Source organism: Xenopus tropicalis, chromosome 2 (assembly GCF_000004195.4).
Source record: "Xenopus tropicalis strain Nigerian chromosome 2, UCB_Xtro_10.0, whole genome shotgun sequence".
Classification (NCBI taxonomy): Eukaryota; Metazoa; Chordata; class Amphibia; order Anura; family Pipidae; genus Xenopus; species Xenopus tropicalis.
In genome coordinates, this window is record NC_030678.2 from 107,699,159 (window position 1) to 107,724,630 (window position 25,472).

Below are 25,472 nucleotides of genomic sequence, written 5' to 3' on the forward strand. Positions count from 1 at the left end.
TCTAATACAAGGCTAAATGAATTCCTTTATAAGATTTTTGAAAGAACTTATAAATTTCTAGTAAAAATGATGTCAATTGCAGGTTTTAATGTTGCTGTCATTCAGACACTGAAAACATGCTACTGTCTGTTACACTTTGTAATATCTCATAATTTGTTTTTTTAAAGTTTCTTTTACATTTCAATTATTATGCCCATGTAAATTAAAAAAGGTTTCCTATACTCTCCTCACAAATTCAGTAACCAAGAGTTTGACACACACTCAGTGACCTTCATGTTCCGGCTAGTGCTGGATGATGCATTACCTTAAAAAAATCTTAAAATAGAAGCAAGCAGGTGTTCAGCTGCCATCATTATATAGTAATTAGAAACACTTTCAACAGAAAACTGTTTGACAAATAGCAGGCAAAAATGATCATACAGTTTAAAGTTGTCAATGCTTACTTGGTTATGACAAAAATCATTATCCTTGCTTTAAACTTAAAAACCCCAAGTTGTGTATTAACTATTGTTGTGGGTTTTCAAAAGACAGGAGATCTCTTGAGTAGTGATGAGCGAATCTGTCCCGTTTCGCTCAGCCGAAAAATTTGCGAATCTTTCAAAAGAAAAAATCGTGAAACGGCGAAAATGACGCACGTCAAAATTGTCGGCCATGGCTATTTTTTTGTCGCAAGGCTATTCTTTTGTCGCCCGCGGCTATTCTTTTGTCACACGGCTATCCTTTTGTCGGCCACGGCTATTTTTTTGTTGCGCGGCTATTCTTTTGTCACCTGCAGCTATTCTTTTGTCACGGGCAAGAATTTTTGGACGCTAAGTATATTTTTCTGTTGCAAATTTTTTCATGCGTTTCGCGAAACAATCCACCAATGGCGAAACACGGAAATTCACGGCTAATCCATGTCCATCACTACTCAAAGTAAAATCCAAGTTTACTGACATGGCGCATGGATTCTGAATAGAAGATAGTCAGAACAAAGCACAAAGGAATTGGGTGGGTTTTTATACCCTATTACAAACATAGTTGTACCAGGCTCTGTAGAAAGGAGTTTTAGGGAGTTAACTGTGGGGTAGAACAAAGCCTTCCAAAAAGGAGTTTCAGGACTATGTCCTTGCAGCTGGGCTGTATAACAGTAAATCAGTGCACAACAACTGATAAGACCCACCGCTCAGGGTGCACTCTGGAATGCAGGGTACCTTAAAGCTGCCCACAAAGTATTTCATGGGCATCTTGAAACCGTACTAGCCACTGACTAGGTGCACAGCTCTGCAGGTTAACCCCTGCTGTGCTGGTTCAACCATAACATTATTTTCTGTAAATGATAAAAAAACATGTTGTGATGATACTAAATACATTATGGGGCAGATTTATCAATATGTGAGTTTAGAGCTCAATACATAATAACTCACCCATGTTCTATTCATTCCTATGGGTTTTTTAGAAGTGTATTTATCAAATGGTGAGTTCTAACTTTTACCCACTGATAAATCCGCTTCTAAAAATCCCATAGGAATGAATAGAACGTGGGTGAGTGTTTATGAATTAAGCTCTAAACTCACATTTTTATAAATCTGCTCCTATATCTTGCCTAAAGTACATCAATGTAGAGAACTGTAGGGAATAGATATAATTGTATATTTATATACCCACCTGGAACATATGCTTCACTTTTTTAGCATCTGGGCAACCGATGGGCTGCTATATGCCGTTGGACTGAGGATAGATGGGTCTTTCTCCAGGAAATTCTTCTTAAGTGGCAACGTTTTGCAGAAGAACAGGTTTGTATTGCTTCTGATTATTGCACAAAACAGATTGGATAATTTGAATTGGATAATTTTGCAAACTTTTTAGGTCTCTATTGGGGATTTTTTTTTTTTAAATCAAATTAAAGAGAGAAGCTAAAAAGCTAATTCATCAAATTGCTATGTATATAGATTGATGATAGATGGATAGAGAGAGAGAGAGAAAGATGAAAATGTTTCGTATATTAATTTAGTTTTAAACATATTTAAATCATATTATTTTAGGATATTCACAAAGTTTTCTTTGTTTGTGTACATATTCACAATGTAGTTCCAAAAAGGCTTGTCTGTTAGACTGATTGGGGAATATTGATGTGGGATCCACTATCTGGAAACCTGTAATCTAGAAATCTCTGAATTATAGGAAGGTCATCTCCCATAGACTCCATTTTAATCAAATAATTCAAATTTTTAAAAATGATTTCCTTTTTCACTGTAAATAATAAAACAGAACTTTGTACTTGATCTCAACTAGGATATGATGAATCATTATGGGAGGCAAAACAATCCTATTGGGCTTATTTAATGTTTAAATTATTTTTAGTAGAATTAAGGTATGGAGATCCAAATTATTCAGTGAAATTCAGAATTTCAGTTCTATGCAAAAAAAATCAGCCTTGGCTGTTGCTGTTATACCTTGGTTTTAAAAAACTATGAACCTTTTTGCTTCAACATGAAATTATAATTTTTCAATTAAAGGAGACATATACTAAAAAAATTAAGAATGCACCAGTGAATTATACTCCTCTAGATATAGAAGGATTGTGCTTAAAAAGTTGTGTTTCCTGCTGATTTAATGAGAAATTCCACAAAAACCCCATAGCCCCGCCCCATCTGTTTCACTTCCTGCTGGCTGAATTCTCTGGATGAGCTGGGGAGCTGGCAGCCCTCCGTACACTGCACTGTAGGATAGGAACCAATCAGCAGCTAGGGTGACCTGATAGGGAACTGAAGCCTGTCTGTGCTTGTGTGACTCCAGGGCTGTGATTGGCTCTCCCCCTCCTACTGTGCTTCTGGCAGGGACCGTTAGGACACGCCCACTCTCCATTTCAAACTCAGACGTGAAGTGATAGAATCTATAGGGAGCTCCAATAAAGGGGCCATTTTTACAGAGAGGATTCATTTTAAGCCCAAAGGGAAACCAGCACCGGATATTATTCATAATTGCCTACAAAAATAGGGTTTTTCCCATTTATCCAATATGTCTCCTTTAAATTGCAGTGTCTGTTTGATGTCTGGCTAACAGAAAAGGAGGAGGCAGTGAACAACATTAATACTGCAAGTTTTAAGGATCAAAATGAAATGCGTTCCAACCTTAGAAAGTTGGCAGTAAGTATACCTGCTTCATCTCTATATTTTGCAACCAGTATCTAATCATATTCATTTTAGTTTATGGAAATTTATGAGTGGCAGGAGGCACAGACTATAACAGCAGGTGATAATGATAGGGATAGCCTGGGCCTCTTGATACTATGCTAGTGATAGTGCAAGATTTTATAGTTTTTATTCACCTCTGGAATGATTTGTTCCAAGAAGGAAAACAATTGCCCAAATCTGAGAGATAATGCTCATTGGTTCTTTAAATACATAAGTTCATAACAGTTATCACCACCAACTAGTGCAACACATGGCACTGAAACCCCCACATGAAATAACTAGAAGAAGCATACAAGCCCATACCAACAGGTGTGGAAGGCAATTTTGATCAATAATTGAATTATCTCTGATATTTTGAAAAGGTTTAGATTGAAAACTCCCAATACTTATATGTATGCCTTTTCTAAATAGAAAAGTATTACATGCATATTAAAGGACATGTCAACCCCACAAAAAAAACATAATGCTAAGCAACTTCCCCTTATGAATTTATTTAAAAATGTTAATGCTTTAAAAGTTATTTGTAAATGTAATAGTTATTGAAAGCAGCATTTGCTTGATTCCTGGTTGTTGCAAAAGCCAGTATCCTCCAGCAAGACAGGTCTGTCAATCTGCTCGCTTCATTTTTTTTTTTGCCTAATCAATTAATAAGTTAAATAAATTTAATGAATGAATGAAAATAATATTTTTGGTTGACACATCCATTAAACCTCATTTATATGTAATATGTTGATTAATTTAACCAAGTGTATCTTTGCTTTTACAAACCTTTGCTTCAACAGATTCTGAAGGGAGAGTTAGAAATGAAAAAGACAACAATGGATACACTGTACTCCCTTAATCAGGACCTCACTTCTGCTCTGAAAAACAAGTCAGTGTCTCAGAAACATGAAGCAAGACTTGAAAATTTTACTCAACGATGGGATAATCTGGTGCAGAAGCTGGAGAGTACTTCCAAACAGGTTTGTACATTCAATGCAGGACATGTAAACTTGCATTTAAAAATCTACTTTTTAACGTGACAGGTAATGTGTTCTTTCAGTAAGTCATAGTACATTATTTCTAAATATTTTTTGCTTCATAAAATCAGGTTAATAATGATTGCTCAAGGATAATTCAAGTGATTGGAAGGAAACCAACAACAACTGGGTGTTCTCTCTTTGTTTAAAAGCATTTTTAGAGATAATAGGTATTGGAACTACATCTCTACAGTTATATATACTTAGATATAACTGACCCTGATAAGCTTTATCAGGCGCCTGTATTGCTGCTCTTTCTGTTTTAATCCATAATCTATATCTACTGTGGTATGTGTTAAAGTAAGAAACTTTGATACATTAGTTACATTATTATATTTTATATGAAGGTGAGTGGTGTCCAGATTACTTCTGTAGTATGGGCGAAACTGCAGTCAGACAATAGCATCTTGACAGAATTAGTCTAATAGAACTGCAGTTATGAATGGACTGCACAACACAACGTAATTTGTTTGCAAGGGAGAAATCTAGGAAGCAGTGAGATAAAGGTAAAATGGGTTATGTATTAAAAGTTTGCAATAACCCATGGCAACCCATCAGCAGGTAGCATTTACTGGTCACCTGTTAAAATCAAACATCCTATTGGTTGCTATGGGTAACTGCTCCTTTTATTGCATATGGGGGGGAAAGAGTTTTTATCTATGTGTTTTGTGTCATTTTTTTTTTATCTTGCCATACTTGACTTGCTATCTTCCCTTGCCCTACAACCTTTGTAGTGTAGTGACACCTACAAAGGATTATGGGCTCATTGGCTGAAATATTGGTGGATTTACAAAGTGAAAATGTAGGGGCCCATTCATTAAACCATAATTTTTGGGTGGTTAAAAGCATGATTGGAAAAAAATTTTGATTTCTGATGTTCGAAAATGTCAAAAAATATTTTCTTGGTCATAAAAATATTGTGGTTGCGTTCCAAAAGTCACTTCATGTATGATTTTGGAAGCCTTCTCAATGGCACTCTACAGATCCAACCTTGCCAATAATTATTTTTGAATAAAATGTGATTTTTATTTTTTACATTTTTGTGATGTTTGGGATACTTTTGGACTTAGGTGTATTTGATCACCATTTTGTTTTATACAGCATGACATAAAGGCCCCTAATATTCCTTTAAATCTGGGGGCTGTGTCCAACTTGCTTTGGCTCATTTTGACTGGCCATTTAGGATCCCTCTTTTTGATATAACATAAATCAAATACACCACACATCATTGCCTGAACTTCAGGCATTTCTGTGTGTGGTCGTGCATCTTAAAAAGCATCTGCCACTTAAAAAAGGCATTTAACCATCACTGCTTTTTTTTTTTTTACACAGCAACTTCCACAGGAATATACAGTACTGACAACTTGAATGTGTCCTATTGATAGCCAGTGCTGTCCAACAGGTTATTTGTAGGGGGCCAAAGCAGACTGAGGGCCAAAAAAATCCTTTAGAGGGCTACATCTGGCCCGTGGGTCTTACAGTTCCACAACCCTGGGTTCAAGTAAATCTATACCCCCAAACAATGTAGATCTCTATAAAAATATATTGCATAAACAAGCTCATATGTGAAACTTTGCTTCATCTAACCAGTTACAAAACTGAAAGGTCATTTCTCGCTTGAAATGACATAGGCAAACAGACTCACAGGCATATCACAAGTCTAATGGACTGTTATGTTAGATTTGTGGTAGTGTGTCACAGGAAGCAGTGTCAGACTAACAAGAGTCAGACTAACAAGAGTCACAGCCAATAGGAGTTTGCTGCCAGCACTATGTGTGCCCCCTCCCCCAAGACAGGGTCTGCAGAGATTATTCTATCAATGCAAACTGTTAGATTTGTGAATGTTGTACAAAGATGAATAACCCGTTTAAACCAATAAAATAATGGAGTAAAATAATGGTAAAACTTATAGCGACTGAGTGGTTTAAAATAATAAAAAAATAAAATATGGCATTTATTTAATGTTTCTACATAATTTTTCAGGCCTTAATCATTTTACACAGTTTGATAAGCAGGCTTTTCAGTTTACACTTTAGTGTGTGGAATGCATTAATGTTTATGGTACATAGTAGGTGCAGTCTACAGCAATTTATGGAATCCAGAGTCTGACCACTAGTGTTACTTTCTCTAGAAATGGACTGAAATCTTGTATATTTTGGGCTAAATATAAGTTACCAGATGCCTGACTATAACATACTGTTTGGAATATGAATTCCTGTAGACCCTCACATATCAGCTGCATTTACTTTATTTCCCTGGCAATGTTTATCTACCCTTAAAAACAGGTTGAAAATGTTCTGTATCCAGGCGTACCCTGTAAATATTATATTATTATTATACATTATATAAAAATAAAAAAATAGCAAATCTAAACAGCTTTAATTGTAATAGTATAGAATATGTAGCCAATAATTTTGCAACCAGCTCTGCAATATAAGCAATGTTTTAAGAAAAATTGATTAAGCAAAGTATTTCATCACAGGCCAGATGACTATTTGTTACAACTTTGAAATCCAGAATCACATAATGCCTACATCTCACACATCTATATAAATATTTCCCATCACAGTAGCAATAATGAAAGTTATTTGTGACCTGTGAAAATAGAAAAGAAAGAAAAAGAGAAAGAGCACCGCAGCAGTAGTGTCACAAGAAGTTAGAATTATGGGGGGGATGCTGTACTGACGTAAAAAATATGCCAAATTGCTCTAAAATTGCACTTTTCACACATAAATAAGCCCTAAAGAGTAAGAGAACAAAGGAGAAAGGAATTGAGAAAAAGAAAGAGATAAAGAGAAAATATATATATGTTTGTGTGTATGTATTTTGGTTTTAAACTGAAACTGATATTCTAAAATCACTGGGGTTCATTTATAACACTAGGCAAATGTGCACTTGGGCAGTAACCCATAGCAATCAAGCAACCAAAGTGATTGGCAAACTAGACTTGCATTACATTAAACTTTATAACAATTACTTGTTCATTACTGAGGCTTATAAGGTGGATATTTGAAGTAGAAGAGCATGCATAGTGATGATTACTTGAGCATTGTCAAAGGTTTATCAACAAATATGCTTTTTTTTACAAGCAGCAGAAAGCAGATGGTACCATTTTGGAAAACCGATTTTTAATTTTTTTTTTTTTTAATAAGTCAGTTCTTTCCTTGCTGAACAATTTCCTACCAGTAAAGATCAGTGGTAATAACTGTGAAAAAAATCTAATTGCTGGGTATCCTTCATGAGTCCCTAGTTCTAATTTTAATGGAAATGCTAGTACAAGTATTTATCCTTTCCCAGCAATGCACATTTACACAGACTTACAAACTGTGTTATAGTTAAATATATAGTGTTATAGTTAAATTCATATAGGTTGTAGTGTCATCAACTTTACCATTTTAAAGATACATTTGAGCTTTGAGCTTGACGCTCTTTTCACAGTCATTGTTCAGTACAGGAGGACTACATTAAAACCTATTCCCTGTAAGTGGTTGGGATCTTTGCCAAATATTGCTCAAGGGCTCAGCAAGATCTCAATAGTTCATTACTAGGAAAAGACTTAGCCCTTCTACTCAGTCTGCTGTAAGATAAAGTTGCAATAAGTTATATTGTTATATTGAACATAGTTGGTACCCACATTACTGTGATTTTTAGAAAACTAAGGACCTCACTTAGGTAAAAAAAAAGTTGTCATTAAAATGAGGTGTTGTTTAATGGCATCTATTTGCATGGTGTGAGGACTTTGATCTAAGAAGCCCAGTACTGTACTGCCCGGTAAATACTGATCCCTAGCTGTTCTACCATTGGCCCACCCCAATTCTGTCCCATTCCACCTCCATCCTGCATATTTTCTATTTTACCCTGCCTTCTAGCTGATTTTCCCTCCACTTGCATGACAGCATAGCAGCTCTGCACCTATTTGTGTCATAGACCTGTACCCTTCGCGTCATAGACCCACCCCTTTTTAGTCCTGACCCTGCCTCCACATCATCACCTTCTAAGGGGAAAACAAAAAGGTGGCAACAGTACGTATCAATAAAGGTGCATAAATATATCACACATTTCCACAAGTTGCTGTTTGAATGCTATACATTGCTGTGTAAAATCCAGTGTATGTATACAGTTGTGTATTGATTTTGAGAAACCTTGAAGCTCAGTGTAAAATTACAGCATACAATACAGTAACTGTATAAAACACTGATTTTTAAATCTCCAGTTTAATAACCTAATTTACACAGGTTCTAATTCCAAAATATACTTGCCATTCTAATTTTTCAATTTTTAATTGGTTAAACCGGGTCTGAGGTGGTGTAAAATAATGAAGTAAATTATAGCTTTCATACAGCATAAAAACCCTTTATAAATACAGAGCCTAGTTCTTTTAATAAACCATTTCAGTGATTGCAATGCATGACATAAAATAATGCCATTTATTTTACATTGTGTTACATAGCTTACTAATAGTGCTTTCCAAAGATTTTTTTTGTACCTGCTTTCTATGCTTCTTTGTTTTACAGTTCCTTCTATAACATTTCTTAGTTTCTGCAACTACAACCCTGCTGGGGACACTGTGTCAAATATAAATAAAAGAAGGATACAATGATTTGCAAATTATTTAAACCCTATATTTAATTGAAAGCAATACAAAAATAGATCATATGTTGGAAGTGAGAAATGTAATTATTTTCTGAAAAATGTAAGCTCATTTTGGATTTCATGCAAGCAACCCATTTAAAAAAGTTAGGACAGGGGTATGTTTCCCACTGTGTTTTCAATGGGTGGCAGGTCAGGAATGTATGCAGGCCGGTTTAGCACTCTTGTCTCTTTTACTACATAGCCATGCTTTGTAACACCTTCAGAATGTAGTTACTCATTATCTTGAAATAAGCCTTCCTGAAACATCTTGTCTGGATGGTGGAATATGTTGCTCCAAAACCTGTATATATCATTCAGCATGAATGGTGCCTTCCCAGATATGCAAGCTGCCCATGTCATATGTACTAATGCACCCCCATACCATCACAAATACTTTGAACTGTGCGCTGATAATAAGCTGGACAGTCTTTCTCCTCTTTAGCTCATAGGACACCTATCATTTCCAAAAATTATGTTAAACATTGATTTTTACAGCCCACATGACAGGTTTCCATGTTCCCTTAGTCCTTCTTATCCTTCTTTAAGGAAATCTGTCATTGGGAAATCATGTTTTTTTCAAAACACATCAGTTCATAGAGCTTTTCCTGCAGAATCCTGCATTGAAATCTGTTTTTCAAAAACACAAACATGGGGCTAGATATATTCTTACAGTGGGAGTTCACCTTCAAATTAACTCTTACTATGATGTAGACATTGATATTTTGAAACAATTTGCAATTGGTTTTAATTTTTTTTTATTATTTTGGGTTTTTCAGTTATTTAGCTTTTTGTTCAGCAGCTCTCCTCCAGTTTGGAATTTCAGCAGCCATCTGGTTGCTAGGGTCTTGTTTACCTTAGACACCAGGCAGTGGTTTAAATGAGAGACTTGAACATAAATAGGGGAGGAACTGAATAATAATAATAATAATAATAATAATAATAATGATAATAATAATTGTTACTCCTTATCTTTCTATTCAGCCCCTCCCCTATTTATGTTCAAGTCTCTCATTTAAAGCACTGCCTGGTTTCTAAGGTAAACAAGACCCTAATATATAATATAATATATATAATAATAACAATCTCAGCTAACAGAGCAATAGTTTTTTAGTTGCCAGGGTCAGTGACCCCCTTTTGAAGGCTGGAAAGATTTAGAAGAGGAAGGCAAATAATTCAAAAACTATAAAAAATTAATAATGAAGAACAACTGCAAATTTGCTAGGAAAAGGTTTATAACATATTAGAAGTTACTGTAAAGGTGAGCTACCACTTTAATTTCCCAGGGTGACACAACCATGTGACCTGTGCTCTGATAAACTTCAGTCACATTTTACTGCTGAGCTGCAAGTTGGAGTGACATCACCCCCATCCCAGCAGCCTATCAGCAGAACAATGGGAAGTTAGAAAGATAGCAACTCCCAGTAGATATCAGAATAACACTCAATAGTAAGAAATCCAAGTCCGGCTTGGGACTCCTCCAGTTACATAGGAGTAGGAGAAACAATCGGTTACCTGAAAGCAGTTCTGATGTGTAGTGCTGGCTCCATCTGAAAGCTCAGAATCAGGCACAATGCACTGAGATGGCTGCCTACACACCAATATTACAACTAAAAATATATACATTTGTTGGTCCAAGTATAACATTTTAAATGGTAGAGTAAATTATTTGCTATGTAAACAGTGTAATTAAGAAAGAAAAAGTACACCGTAAATGTCATGACAGTATCCCTTTAAATAAGAATAAGCTTGGGCCCAGAGAAGGTGGCAGTGTTTCTGGATAATGTTCATATACAGTATGGTTTTGACTTTCCATGGTCATGCTTTAACTTGCATTTGTGGCTCCAACAATGAACTGTCTTCCCAGACAAGAGATTTCAGAAGTATTCCTGAGCTAATGCTGTGATTCCCACTAAAGAATTGTGTCTGTTTTAATGCAGTGAATATCACAGCCATCTAGTACTTTCCATTCTTTGTAATTTTAAGCTGAGAATTGGTACAAGTAATATTATAGTGTTGCAATATTAGCTGGCACAGTGTTTCAAAGAGTGGGATACCCTTTTTTATTTACATTTTAGACAGCGTCCCAACTTTTTTGAAAATTAGGTTGTCACAAGTAATTATTGATCAGGCTTAAGAGCTACTGATCTATAACTCAGAATCCTCTTATACAGAAAAACACTCAGTAACAAATTAGTACTTTAGCTAGCCCTGCTCTGTGTTATCACACTCTATGTATGTATATGCATATGTGTATAAATATATATGTATGCATCTCATGGTGTATATAATGTGTATGGAACATTGTATATTGTCCTAATCTTAAATTTTAACCAGTTGTGCATTCATTCATTGATCTGTGTGATCATCAAGTCAGGTTACTCTGTTACTGAAGAGACGATTTTCATTATTTTTTATTGATATCCCTTAGTCTCTTTGGTAAGATCTTTTGAGCAATGTGTGACCTCTGTTTCAATACTTCTCACAGATTTCACAGGCTGCCACCACCACTCAGACATCACTAACCCAGACAACTGTAAAGGAAACTGTAACTATGGTGACCACAAGGGAGGAAATTCTTGTTAAGCATGCTAAGGATGAACTTCCACCACCTCCACCCCAGAAGAAGAGACAGATCCTTGTGGAATCGGAGCTTAGAAAGAGGTGAGAACTATGCTAAGAACTAATCCCTCTCGAAACCTGAGGGAAGAAAGATAAAGAATCAAAAGACTGAAAATAAAACAATAGAATAAAGCAAAGAAATTCAGATACATTTCCCCACTTAATAATTTATGAGAGTGAACTTTTTTCTTGCTAATACTTAAAGTACTTGATAATTTAGCAGTATTAGATGAGAGTAAAAGGTTTGTACACTTCTGTTATTAGTAAACGGTGCTGTGATTCCAGAGATGCCAGGAAACACATATAATAGGATAATATAAGTGGTATAATTCCACTGATATCTTACTTCAGCATTTCGCCATGTTGGAAATGTCCTTTAGTTTGACAAAGTGAAAACAATGGAAGTCCTTAACTTAAGAGATCTGCATTACCCTTAGGAATACAGCACCTCCTGCACTCAGCAGCACTGTATTCATAAGAGGGCAGGCAGGGGGAGGTACATACTGTAAGGGGCTGATTTACTAACCCACGAATCCGACCCGAATTGGAAAAGTTCCGACTTGAAAACGAACATTTTGCGACTTTTTCGTATGTTTTGCGATTTTTTCGGATTCTGTACGAATTTTTCGTTACCAATACGATTTTTGCGTAAAAACGCGAGTTTTTCGTATCCATTACGAAAGTTGCGTAAAAAGTTGCGCATTTTGCGTAGCGTTAAAACTTACGCGAAAAGTTGCGCATTTTTCGCGTAAGTTTTAACGCTACGCAAAATGCGCAACTTTTTACGCAACTTTCGTAATGGATAGGAAAACTCGCGTTTTTACGCAAAAATCGTATTGGATCCGAAAAATTCGTAAAGAATCCGAAAAAATCGCAAAACATACGAAAAAATCGCAAAGTACCGATCATTACGAAAAAAACGCAATCGGACTCCATTCGACCCGTTCGTGGGTAAGTAAATCAGCCCCTAAGTGTTCCCTTTCTGCCCCTGTGAAAAGCTATCACAACAGGAAAAGGAAAGGTAAAACCTTAGTAAGCTTTATCAGAAAGGTCTATGTAAATACAGCCATAAGCACTCACAGAAACGCTGCACTGACTTCTCTGTCAGAAGAAACAGGATTTGTTGTCTCTTTGTTTTCCTGTGCCAGAGGCAGGCAGCTCTCTCCCCTCTCCTCTCTCCTGCTCACCCCTCCCTCAAGAATGCTAAGAACTCACCCCACCCCTTAGGAATGTGTGACTGAGCCAATCAGCAGGAAGCTTCCTCATAGTCTTACACACTGAGCATGTACACCAGTCTTGGTCTTGGTGCAAGAGTGAGGCATTATGGGAACTTTAATTACAGAGCTCAGTGTTTTTTAAAAATAAATGTCAGGTGGCAGCCCTACTTGTGCCAGATTATAGTGAGTTGCAGGGGGAATCCAGACTCCATACAAAAGTGCCATTTAAACACTAAAGGGCATGCTTGTGCTATTCTAAGGGGCACATTTACTAACCCACGAACCGGTCGAAATGAGTCCGATTGCGTTTTTTTCGTAATGATCGGTATTTTGCGATTTTTTTCGTATTTTTTGCGATTTTTTTCGGCGTCTTTACGAATTTTTCGTTACCAATACGATTTTTGCGTAAAAACGCAAGTTTTTCATAGCCATTACGAAAGTTGCGTAAAATCTGGCGATTTTTCGTAGCGTTAAAACTTGCGCAAAAAGTTGCGCTTTTTTCGTAGCGTTAAAACTTACGCGAAACTTCGCACCTTTTAAGTTTTAACGCTACGAAAAAGGCGCAACTTTTCGCGTAAGTTTTAACGCTACGGAAAAATCGGGCGATTTTACGCAACTTTCGTAATGGCTACGAAAAACTCGCGTTTTGGTAACGAAAAATTCGTAAAGACGCCGAAAAAATCGCAAAAAATACGAAAAAGTCGCAAAATGTTCGTTTTCAAGTCGGAACTTTTCCAATTCGGGTCGGATTCGTGGGTTAGTAAATCAGCCCCTAAGCATCATTTTTCTAGAAATGTGCAAGTATAAAGGAGTCCTTAAATAGAAGTACTGACATGTATTTCTTATGTGTTTTTATCAAATGGTTGTGCCAGTTTTTATTCTTATTTTCTTTTGTCATTTTCATGGCCCACTGCCTTTCCTGTCCTGGGCCTGTGTCTTGATACTGATCTCTTTCTTCTGCCCTTTCTTTGACCAGCAAAAGATGGTAAATGGAATAGCCCTAGGGAGTTATCTAGACCTTATGACATATATATATAGAGAGAGAGTGAGAGAGAGAGAACACATATAAATCAAAATATGTATAACACCAATGAACCAAATCAACAGTGTGCTAAAATAATAATTTTTCAGATACCAGAATAAAAGAAGAACCCAATTTATAAGTAGAGCATATGCTGCCTTTAAGGTTTCCTAGTAACCAAATGTAGATTACAGTACTATTATTTTCAAACTCAAATGCAAAGCAGAAGCACTGACGTAGCGGTTCTAAATCTTTATTCTCATCATAATTATTCCATGATTTTACTAATACCCAGAGGGACTTATTTGCATTGTTTTTCTGATATAGCTATTTAAATGCTTTGCAATTATCCAGAGAGAAGTATAACAGCCATTCTGTATGGTCACTGGGAAAAGGATAATTTATTTTATAGAAATCATGCCTGCAAAGCAATATAAAGTTAAAAAATACATATTTTTGCATCTGTTAAACCTACACTGCAAATAAATGAAACACTTAACTTTTAGTGCTCCACATCTGGCATAAATCTGAATCACTGTGAGTTTGATATGCCTGTGTAATGAGGCAGTTCATTTGTTAGTAAGCCACATTAAAACTAACAGGTCAGAAAAGTTTGAACCTCAACAAGCATGCAAAAAGAAGCAACAGGATTAAAGTCTCTCATCACTTATCTGCATTCTCCTAAATTAACTTGCAATTAAGTGTAAAAGCAAAACAGTAAAGACAAAACAGTTAGATTACGAGATTAAGGAATGTTGTATGTATAAAAGACCAAAAGGGTTGCACTACTGTTGAGGGTTTTTTTCCCTCCAGTTTTTGGTCATTACTCTAAATACAATAAAGTACAAGGGTGGTTAACAGTGATGCTTAGCAACATTGGGGTCCTGGGTTAAATTTCAGCCCAGACACTATCTGCTAATAGATACATAATAACAGTGCTTCTGTTATACAGGTATGGGATCCATTATATTGGAGCCCGTTACCCAGAAATCTCTATATTATGGAAAGGCCATCTCTCATAGGCGCCATTTTAATTAAATAATTTAATAATAAAACAGTACCTTGTACTTAACCCTAACTAAGGTATAATTAGTTCTTATTGGGGGCAAAACAATACTGTGTTTATTTAAAGTCTAGTAGACTTAAAGTATTGAGAGCCTAATGACAGATATGGATATGGACAGATAAGGTCCCTTATCCAGAAAACTGGTCCCATACCTGTACTAGTGTCTATACATGTCTATACATTACTGCTGGTGGTTAGTGATGAGCGAATCTGTTCCGTTTCGCTTCGCCGAAAAATTTGCGAATCTTTCAAAAGATCCGTGTAACGGCGAAAAATTCGCGAAATGAAAAAAATTGTCGCCCGCGGCTATTATTTTGTCGCCCGCAGCTATTATTTTGTCGCCCGCGGCTATTATTTCGTCACCCGCGGCTATTATTTCATCACGCAGCCATTCTTTTGACGCCCACGACTATTCTTTTTTGACGCCGGCGACAATTTTTGGACATGCGGCAAATTTTTCCACACCAAATTTTTCATCCTTTTCGCGAAACGCAGAAATTCGCCGCGCATCCATGCCTCACAAAACATTTTGCCCATCACTACTGGTGGTAGTTAAATAGTTATTTTATTATTATATGTAAGAGAATAGAAAATAAGTACATGTAAAGTGCTTTTTATTCTATGTGTTAAAATATGTGCTGAGGTTCTGCAGTATTTGACACCTATAAGCTGTTAAAGAACGCTGATTTAGATGGGTCTCCCTAGGGTGTCAAATATGTGAAGAGAAGACTGAAGATATTGTAGCTGTAAAATGTTATACAGTAGCAAGTGGCAAAAGTAACTGAAATAGAATTGTGGAGTAGTTTATAAAAAAAAAAGTCTGTCATAACTGAAGACAATGTTGTTTTCTCAAAGCTTGACTTTAAATTTGCTTCAATTCTCTATGATTTTATACTTAATTTTTTCTAGAATTTATAAGTGGGCTCTAGAAATATTTATAAGAATATGTCTAACAAATGTAATGGCATCTAAAAGATATAAGGGTTGATTCACTAAGGTGCGTTAAAACGAGCGCTATTTATAGCATGCGTTAAAAAATTTATCACTTCTTATTTTTCGTGTCTTAGCGCACGATTCACTAAAAGAATACTTGCGTTAATTTAGACGCGATGCCGTTTGCATTAAGTCGTGAAGACTATTTCCGTGCGGTATTTGACGCAACGCGCGCAAATTAACGCAGCGAGCACAAACTGTTGCCATGCATGCCATATTAGCCATACACGCCATTACTTTCGGAAAACTACTGTTCTGAAAATGACCATTTCCCTGCAAACTGGAGGCTACATCACTCTATGGCCAACACATACTTGAATAAATCACACTGCAAAGTCCATATTGTGTTGCCAAAAGCTCATGAACTCTACTTTTCTATAATACCGCCTGCCACAAGTAGGTGTTAATTTTTGCACAGACTAATGAGATTTAGCGCGTGTAAGTGTTTGTGAATCAATATTGTTTCTGTGCGAGAATTAACGCAATGTGTTAAATGCAATATGCGACTTGCATAATGCAATAAGTATTAACGCACGCGATAATACTTTAGCTAATTGCACGTTTTTTTCGCGTCAATAAGCAACCAACTGGACATTTTAATTAATTAGGTAATTAGCACCAGAGTTATGGTAAATAATTATTAAATCCACTCCCGCCCAATACTGCTTATATTTCAGAAAAAGCATAAGAAAATCAGGAGTGTTTCTAAGTTCCTCTTAAATGATCTTCTGATTGCTGTGAGAAAATTATTACATTAGAATAACATCAAGATGATATTAGGTTAGTATGGATCAAAGTTCATCTTTAATGAATCTAAGCCTGGACCATATTTTCTTAGAGCAGATGGTAAAAGCACCTTTAGGGCACAAGTACTGTAACTTTTGCAGACATTGATAAAAAAAAAGTTCAGTATAGTAGCCAATAAACTTACCTCACTGGTTTTGATTTTCATTATTGTTGCTGTTGACATTACCATGACTTTTAACTGACTCTAAAGAAACTGAATTGGTGCACATGGAAAGATAGCTCTTGGACATGAGAAGCTAAGAAATTAATTTAGATAAAATTTACACGAAATTTAAAAAGAGGGTTTATTACAGATATTGGACCTGTTATCCAGAATGCTCCGGACCCAGGGTTTTCTGGATAAACAGTATTTCCATAACTTGCATTTCAGTACCTTAAGTCTACTAAAAAAAGAATGTGCACATTAGATAAACCCAACAGGATTATTTTCCACCTGTAAGGATCAATTTTGCCATAGTTAGGTTTAAGTACAAGGTTCTGTTTTATTATTAAAGAGGAGAGGGAAAACATTTTTAAAAACTGAAATTATTTGATTAAAATGAGACTATGGAAGATCGCCTTTGCGTAAATTAGGAGCTTTGTGGATTACATGTTTCCAGATAACTGATCCTATACCTGTACTGTGTTTAGTTAATCTTCACTGCTGGTAAATTTTTCGTCCTGAGATGGACGTTGTCAACTGCCTGTGCCTGAAAATGCACAGTAAAATAATGTGATGTAAAAATGATATCGCATATTCCATGGCTTGCCCTTTAAATAATTTTGTAGGATTTACGTTTTACTCAATAGTGAAGAATTTTCTTCTAAGGGCAGATTGGTTTTAGTCATAAAATTAGAAGAAAATTGTGGACTCGTTTTGTAATGAAATGAAGTGAACTTCTTTCTTGAACAACAAATGTTAAAATTGTTAATATGTTAAGCCATAATTTTATCTATATATTTAGTAATTATGTAGCACTTTAAATGTACAGGGTTTGAGATGCATTGTACTCAATGGCAGACAAAACTGATCTGTATTCGTATGTGTGTCTGGAAATCATTGTGACATAAACATGCGCTTACATGGCTATGAAGACAAAATCATTTATCAGTTTAACAACCCACTTTAGACCATTCTAGATAAGATGCTGTACATACTTCAGTGAGATTTCAAATCTGCTATTTTATTTTACTATAAACATAAGTATTAATGCTAACTGGAATCTTGGCATTGCATAGCCCTTGAAATGTGAGCCAGGACAAGCTGGAGTTTGACATTTATGCAAAAATGATTACATCTGACAAGCGATTGCAACCTGCAGTAAGAAGCAAATACATCAGATAAAGAAATACATTAATGGATTCTGACACCACTGAATGTTTGCTAGCCCTGAACATGATTCCGTCTCCAAAAACACATTGCTTTAGTGTGAAATATTATATATATATATATATGTGTGTGTATTGTTTATAATATTTTTATTATATTAAACAAATATAATATATACTGTATGCATGTATATATATACATACAGTATATATTATATTTATATATATATATACAGAAACAATATCCCAGACATGTGCAATTAAAAAGCAGGTTTACAAACTCTAGCAAGAACCATATTTTTTTCTGTCACTGGTATGTACCTGTATGTTAGTTTTTACTGTAAAATGTGTAAATAGGTTCCCCATAATCTACACCTGAACACTTCAATCCATAACTAGCACACTATTGCCTGGCGTCTTCCCCAAGTACTATTTTCTGGGCCACAGGCTGCCCTTGCTGACTGCCATAGCTGCCTCTCACCTTTGAGACGAGCAAGCACCAAAACTGTCAGGATTGCTATTAAGATTTATTACAGGTGTAGTACTGGCTGTAAGGAGCCTATGTGCTAGCTAACTAGATGAAAGCATGTTTAGTGCTTTACTCAAAACAAGAATCAACTGCAGTGAAAATAAGGCTTTAATAAGTGATTCAAAGTAAAAGTGAACAAAGGTGAGCCATAAATGTCCACACACAGGCCAAGGGTCATACCAGAACATCAGCAGAGGTCAGGGATACATTCACCGGAGCAGGACAGGATAATTGGAAACTCAGACAGCATTCCCAGGATAATGTTTACTTGAAAATGCAGGTTAACAGTAACAGAACAGGATTTCCAAGATAATATGGACTGGCTCACACCAAGTAGTTCAGTTTAATTATCCAGCCAGGAGAGCACGTAGGAAATTACTTGCAGCTGGATCACATACCTAAGGCAAGAAGGCCAAAGCATGATCTGCCCAACAAGATCACTCATCACAATTAGTTACTGTCCTGTTGAACACCACAATTTGCTATGTGCGCTGGCCTCAAAATTTTTGTGCGCAAGCATGAGTGCAGCTTAGAGGGAACATTATTTCTGTGCTTCCTAACTATTTTCAAATAAATTTAGATTTAACCTCCTTATTTGGCCACTTCTGATCAAAATGGAAGCTTAGTCGCCTTTGGGCCAAAAATATGTCTGCACTGATTAATAAAACTTCATGCTATTATTAAAAAATTCTTGTTTGTCTGACTCCACTTTTAATGATGTCCTGATATGCCTGTTTGCCCATTGAGCTACTAGGCAACACTTCCTTAGAGTACTGGCACATGAGGAAATTTGCTGCTGCATAGTAAATCTGTGATACCACAGGAAAAAAATCTCACGAAAATGCCTTCACTTACTTTGGATTCACCGCAAGTAAAATACATTACTTTTTGGGATCTTGCTTAATCACAGTAAACTTCCTTCTTTCACATTTTCTGTGATTAAGCAGGTTTGCCAGTAGTCAGGTGTTATACTTGCAGCAATCTTTAGTGATCTTCAGTGAAGTGGAAGATATATCAGGGAGATTTGTCGCCCATGGTAGCACAGATTTACTGCAGAGGACAAGTCTTCTATCATGCCAGTACCCTTATAAAGGTAAAATAACACATAAGGTTAATACTAAAGGAACTTGTATCCAGCAGCAGGAAAGACAATGGCGGTGTAGAGTGATCCAAATCAAACAATTTCACCAAATGCTTTGTGAAACAATCTTTGAAACAGCTGAATTTAAATCAAATTTTTCACAGCATATAATTAATTCAGATCCAACCACACATTGAGGATGCTGTGAAGGGCAACCAGTAGGTGGGAAGGGTATAGACAGCAAAGTTATTGCTGTTATAGGTTGTGGGGTAAAGTGATTAACCTGTCTTCTCTATGTTTGGAGGTAAAATATGTTTTATTTCAATTTAAAAGTTAGGCTAAGGGGAGATTTATCAAAATGTGAGTTTAGAGCTTAATACATAAAAACTCACCTACTTTCTGTTCATTCCTATGTGATTTTTAGAAGGGTATTTATCAAATGGCGAGTTCAAAATTTCACCCCTTGATAAATAAGCTTCTGAAAATCCCGTAGGAATGAACAGAACGTGGGTGAGTTTTTATGTATTAAGCTTTAAACTCACATTTTGATAAATCTGCCCTTATATGTAGATTGTGTGCCAGTTAGGGACTTTACTGTAGTGATACAGCTTGAGAAAAAGCTTGTGAACTTTATGCTGGACATTGCAGAAATATAGGGAGAAAGGGGGTAACTGAGAGAGAGAGGAATCCCCCTTAACTGTTAACGATGGCCAGTACTTTTCCACGTGACAGGGGGACTGGAAGCTTTAGGACAAGATAATGCCCTGGTTCATTGCATTGACTTGAGCAATGCCTAGAGCAAAGGCCTGCCCAAACCCCTTTCCTATAATGGGGGTCTACCAGTCACAGGTAGCCCCATTACAGATAGATAAGGAATATAAGAAACAGAGCTAACAAGCATTTGCCTATGATATCAGTCCAGTACACTTCATATACAGTAATTAAAAGTAAGTGTCAAGATAATGAAAAAATATATACAGAAAACACAGATTTATTGATGTAAGTCTTTTTTAGTGGAACAAACCAAACTGCCTATGTGAACAAGGCCTTAAAGTAGTCACTAATTTCTGCATATACTCCAATTTAAAATAGTAATGCTTTCTGTAGAGTTCTCCAGACAGCTAGATTAGCTCTTAGTGCTTAATTAAAAGGCAATATATCTCCCAGCATTGACAATTTTTACTGCAAAGCTACCAATATGATACTTGTAACAGATGTGCAGATAATAAATTGTTTGATGAACCAGGATCTCTGCTTAACCTTTGAATGCCCTGCTGTTCTACATGACAGGATGCGTCTTGGCTTCCAAGAAAATACACCAGCTGGAACATCTTAAATAAGTATCTAAAAGTTAATTTGATTAATAGGATTTCTAAAAGTTTAGCATTGAATAAGGTAATGTATATCCAACAAGCAACTACCTACACTTTAATGACTAGGGGAAAACCTTAATATACTGTATAATAAGTAACATAGTAACATAGTAAGTTGGGTTGAAAAAAGACATACGTACATCAAGTTCAACCATAATGCCTATATATAACTTGCCTAACTACTAGTTGATCCAGAGGAAGGCAAAAAACCCCATCTGAATCCTCTCTAATTTGCCGCAGAGGGGAAAAAATTTTTTCCTGACTCCAAGATGGCAACTGGACCAGTCCCTGGATCAACTTGTACTAAGAGCTATCTCCCATACCCCTGTATTCCCTCACTTGTACTGAGAGCTATCTCCCATACCCCTGTATTCCCTCACTTGTACTGAGAGCTATCTCCCATACCCCTGTATTCCCTCACTTGTACTGAGAGCTATCTCCCCTACCCCTGTATTCCCTCACTTGTACTGAGAGCTATCTCCCCTACCCCTGTATTCCCTCACTTGTACTGAGAGCTATCTCCCATACCCCTGTATTCCCTCACTTGTACTGAGAGCTATCTCCCCTACCCCTGTATTCCCTCACTTGTACTAAGAGCTATCTCCCATAACCCTGTATTCCCTCACTTGTACTAAGAGCTATCTCCCCTACCCCTGTATTCCCTCACTTGTACTAAGAGCTATCTCCCCTACCCCTGTATTCCCTCACTTGTACTGAGAGCTATCTCCCATACCCCTGTATTCCCTCACTTGTACTGAGAGCTATCTCCCATAACCCTGTATTCCCTCACTTGTACTGAGAGCTATCTCCCATACCCCTGTATTCCCTCACTTGTACTAAGAGCTATCTCCCATAACCCTGTATTCCCTCACTTGTACTGAGAGCTATCTCCCATAACCCTGTATTCCATCACTTGTACTAAGAGCTATCCCCCATACCCCTGTATTCCCTCACCTGTACTGAGAGCTATCTCCCATAACCCTGTATTCCCTCACTTGCTAAGAATCCATCCAGCCCCTTCTTAAAGTTATATAATGTATCAGCCAGTACGACTGATGTAATTCAATTTTGTGAACTACCTATTTTTAAAAGACTGAATTCCATTTTATTGACTCCAGTAATCATTAGTCATATCTACTGTGGTGGGTAGAGACGACCTACAAAAAAAACCCCTGTGTTTTGCAAATTTTTTGCCGTTTGGCAAATTTTACGGAAGTTTCATGGATTTTTCACTGAAGTGAAACGGGACAGATTCACTCATCACTAATTACGAAATATCATATTTTAATTTAGCTGATTGTCAGCAACATTGTGTAGTTATTTTGGAGGGCTTTATTGACTTGCACAATTTATATACTATGTTAATACTATTAAGTTATTAATGTTATGGGTAACTCACCTTTAAATTAATATTTAGTATGATGTAGACAGTGATAGTCTAAGACAGTTATCAAAATGGGGTTTTAGTTATTTAGTGATTTTTTTTCAGCAGCTTACTAGTTGGAGCCTGGAGCAGTCGTTAGGATCCAATTTACCCGAGAAACACTGCAGTGTTTGGATTAGAACCTGGAATATGAATAGGAAAGGGTCTAAATAGTAATATAAGAAATACAAAGTAACAATAGCAATACTATTGTAGCCTTAGGAGTCTTGAAGCAATAGTGATCCCAATTTAATAACTGGAAAGAGACAGAAGACAATTAAACACTATAAAAAAAACTGAGACAAATTGAGAAATTGCAAAAAACAGGGCACTGAGTTACTGTAGCTCTGCTTTAGAACAACTTTAATCTTCTCATTGGTCCTGGTGCTAGATGGCTCAAATATTAGTTGGTTCTAGCTTTAGTAAGCAGATAACAGTAAAGGGATTATCTAATAAAAGGCACTAAGTTTGCCCAGGAGCAGTAATCCATAGAAACCAATCAGCAGGTAGCATTTACTGGTCACTTATTATTGGTTGCTATGGGTTACTGCTCCTGGGCAAACGTAGTGCCTGTTATTACATATGGGGTAAGAATGGTAATTATATGATAATGGAAATAGCTCCTAGATATATCATAGATTTCTTTTAATTTCTATATTACGACTAGAATAAGTGTTCATATGACTGATGTTTTAAATGAATGCTTTAAATTTATACAGCAATTATTTCTATGCTGCTGCAGTAATTTAAGTAGGAGCAACTACCTGTCTTACACCAGTTGTTGTCAGTCTGCAGCTCCAAGCACTAGGGAAAAACCCACCAACCCAGGCCATGAACCAAATCACTGGTGCAACCCCGCTGACCTCCCTCCCCTGATTGCAGCAAAGTATAAGATACATACACTTGTTGGGAGTGGTTGGGTGGTCAGTTGGTAGGGGACCCTGGGGGGGGGGGGGCGATGGGGCCCCTGAGATGGCAGCCCCCTGTGTTCCTTGTGAACCCCAGTCTGATTCTGACTCCAAGAACTACTCTACTAGATAAGTCCAAGTAGGCTGAGTTAAAGGAGAAGGAAAGGTACTTAAGTAGAAGCCAATGCAGTCAATGTGTTGAGTTCAGGTTTTCAGACTTATCTTTCAGTTCAGAATATTTTGAAGAGGGAATAAAACAGACTGTGCATGGCTGCATAGAATAGAGCCAACCTGCAACAAGCTATCTTATATGTACAGTATATTATGTCACCCAGCAGCGATGAATGAAGTAATTAACAATCCAGAGAAATAGGAAATGTACCATGTACCCTATACCTTATATGGTTCAGTATATTCTTCCTTCTTTAACTATTTGCATGCTATACTATGCACCGGTTAAGCATACACAATTCTCATTGCAAGGCATGTAAAGGGAGATATTGCACAGCTGAAACTGAGCAGCATAAAACTGATTTGTCATATCCTTCTAAATTGTCCAATTAAAAAAAAAAAGTGTTTGTGCACCATCTAGTGTTTTTCCCTGGGCACTGAATTACATGATGCTTTTTTCTAATATGTTGAACTTCTGTCTTGTTTAATTTAGCTATGGGGTTTAAGAATAATTCATAGCAGATATTTGTAATTATGGTGAACAATGATATGAATAAAATATTGCGAGTATGGTTTATAATTCTAGTGTCCTACATTATCAGTTATATGGGTTAGATACATTTTTTACTATATTCCTGCAAATACTTATTCACTGCATGTGCCCTAAAATACTGATAGTTGAGAGAAAGTTTGCATATATGCATTTAAATGATTCCTGTTTTATTCTGTTATGTAACGGCATGTAAATAGAGCGTTACAAATTTTACAGAAAATATGCAAATGTGTCCCATATCCCCGATCCTGTACTGCCTTTCTCTAGAACTAATTATATGGCAAACTATGACAAGGAAATATTTGAAGAAAGTTCTTTAAAAGAGAAAGATCCAAAGGATTATATATAGAAATACTGCCCCAGCCCGATACCCCATAGCAGAGAAGATCAATGCTCCTGCCATTTGTATGTTTAGGCACCTTACATGCTCAGTCTGCTGTGGGTTACTGGCAGATACTTCAGCTTAGGGGCAGTCTCACAGGATATTGAAAATAAAGTGTAGTATCACTACATACTGTATGTAAAGGGCCAATATTTAGTAATTACTAATAAAATTGCTAAGATTGCCCTGCTACAAATACTTTGCTACAGTGGATGGTCTTTAATTTACTATAAGGGCACTAACACAAGGCATTTAAATGTGTATCCAATGAAATGTACGTTAATCACATCAAAATATTTTGTTTTTATTTGCCTTTTTTAATTGTTTGTGAGTTTCACATCAAATGCTCAAGAATGTTGTAGGTTGTGTTAAAAAAATCCAAACCAAAAAACCAAACAGAAAAATATGAAATCAGTTGCTAACGTGCTTACATGCCCTCAAACCTGTATCTCAAATGTGTATTAAAAAAAAGAAAAAAAGAAAAGAAAATGGCATCCTGTAAGTGTTCTAAATTAAAGACATTCAGGACACTTGCTGAGGGACTTGAAGCAACACCACTGGTCATGATGCCATTTACGAGGGTCACACAGACATCCTTATTAAACCAGAGCAATCTACTTTACAGCTGCACTGCAGAAACCTAAATGAACATTGATAATTAAGGAACCTGCTTTCTTTAAAAAAAATACAGCAAATATATTTTTAAGGTTCTGGCAAAGAAGAAAAGCTTTTAAGTTACATGTATAGAAAATGTAATGATAGAATAATACAATTGGAAAGAGAAAGAGGGAAGGGGAAAGAATAGGAGTAAAGATAAAGGGCTGAGTAAAATATACTGTTTTTGTTTATATGTAAAAACTTACAAAAAACAAGAAAAACATATGGTACAAAAAAAAAGATAGCTGGGTAATCGTAAATAAAAAGAGAGAAATTAGAGCATTAAAGAAGGTATAGGACTTATTATACAGAATGCTTGGGGCTTGTGGTTTTCCATAAAGGGATTTTTGTTGTAATTTGGATCACCATACCTTAAAGCACATGTAAAGCCTACATTTGCCTACAATGTATATCAGTTGGGCAAATGTATATCCTCTCCATCAGATAAATTTAAATCTGCAAACAGCATATACACACACAGGCAGACCCTTATTCAGCATACATTTCATCAAGAATACAGGCTCACACAGGCAGAAC

At 36.3% G+C, this 25,472-nt stretch overlaps 1 protein-coding gene across 1 annotated transcript in view; it reads left to right on the top strand.

Annotated features, from left to right (window-relative positions):
• dmd.3 (LOC105946662) overlaps positions 1 to 25,472 on the top strand; it is a 1,093,908-nt gene that overhangs the window by 382,624 nt on the left and 685,812 nt on the right. Inside the window, exons 14-17 of the mRNA XM_031897001.1 lie at positions 1,674 to 1,775; positions 3,021 to 3,128; positions 3,959 to 4,138; positions 11,313 to 11,488. Coding sequence (XP_031752861.1) covers positions 1,674 to 1,775; positions 3,021 to 3,128; positions 3,959 to 4,138; positions 11,313 to 11,488 — 566 coding nt within the window. The remainder of the gene's footprint in view (positions 1 to 1,673; positions 1,776 to 3,020; positions 3,129 to 3,958; positions 4,139 to 11,312; positions 11,489 to 25,472) is intronic.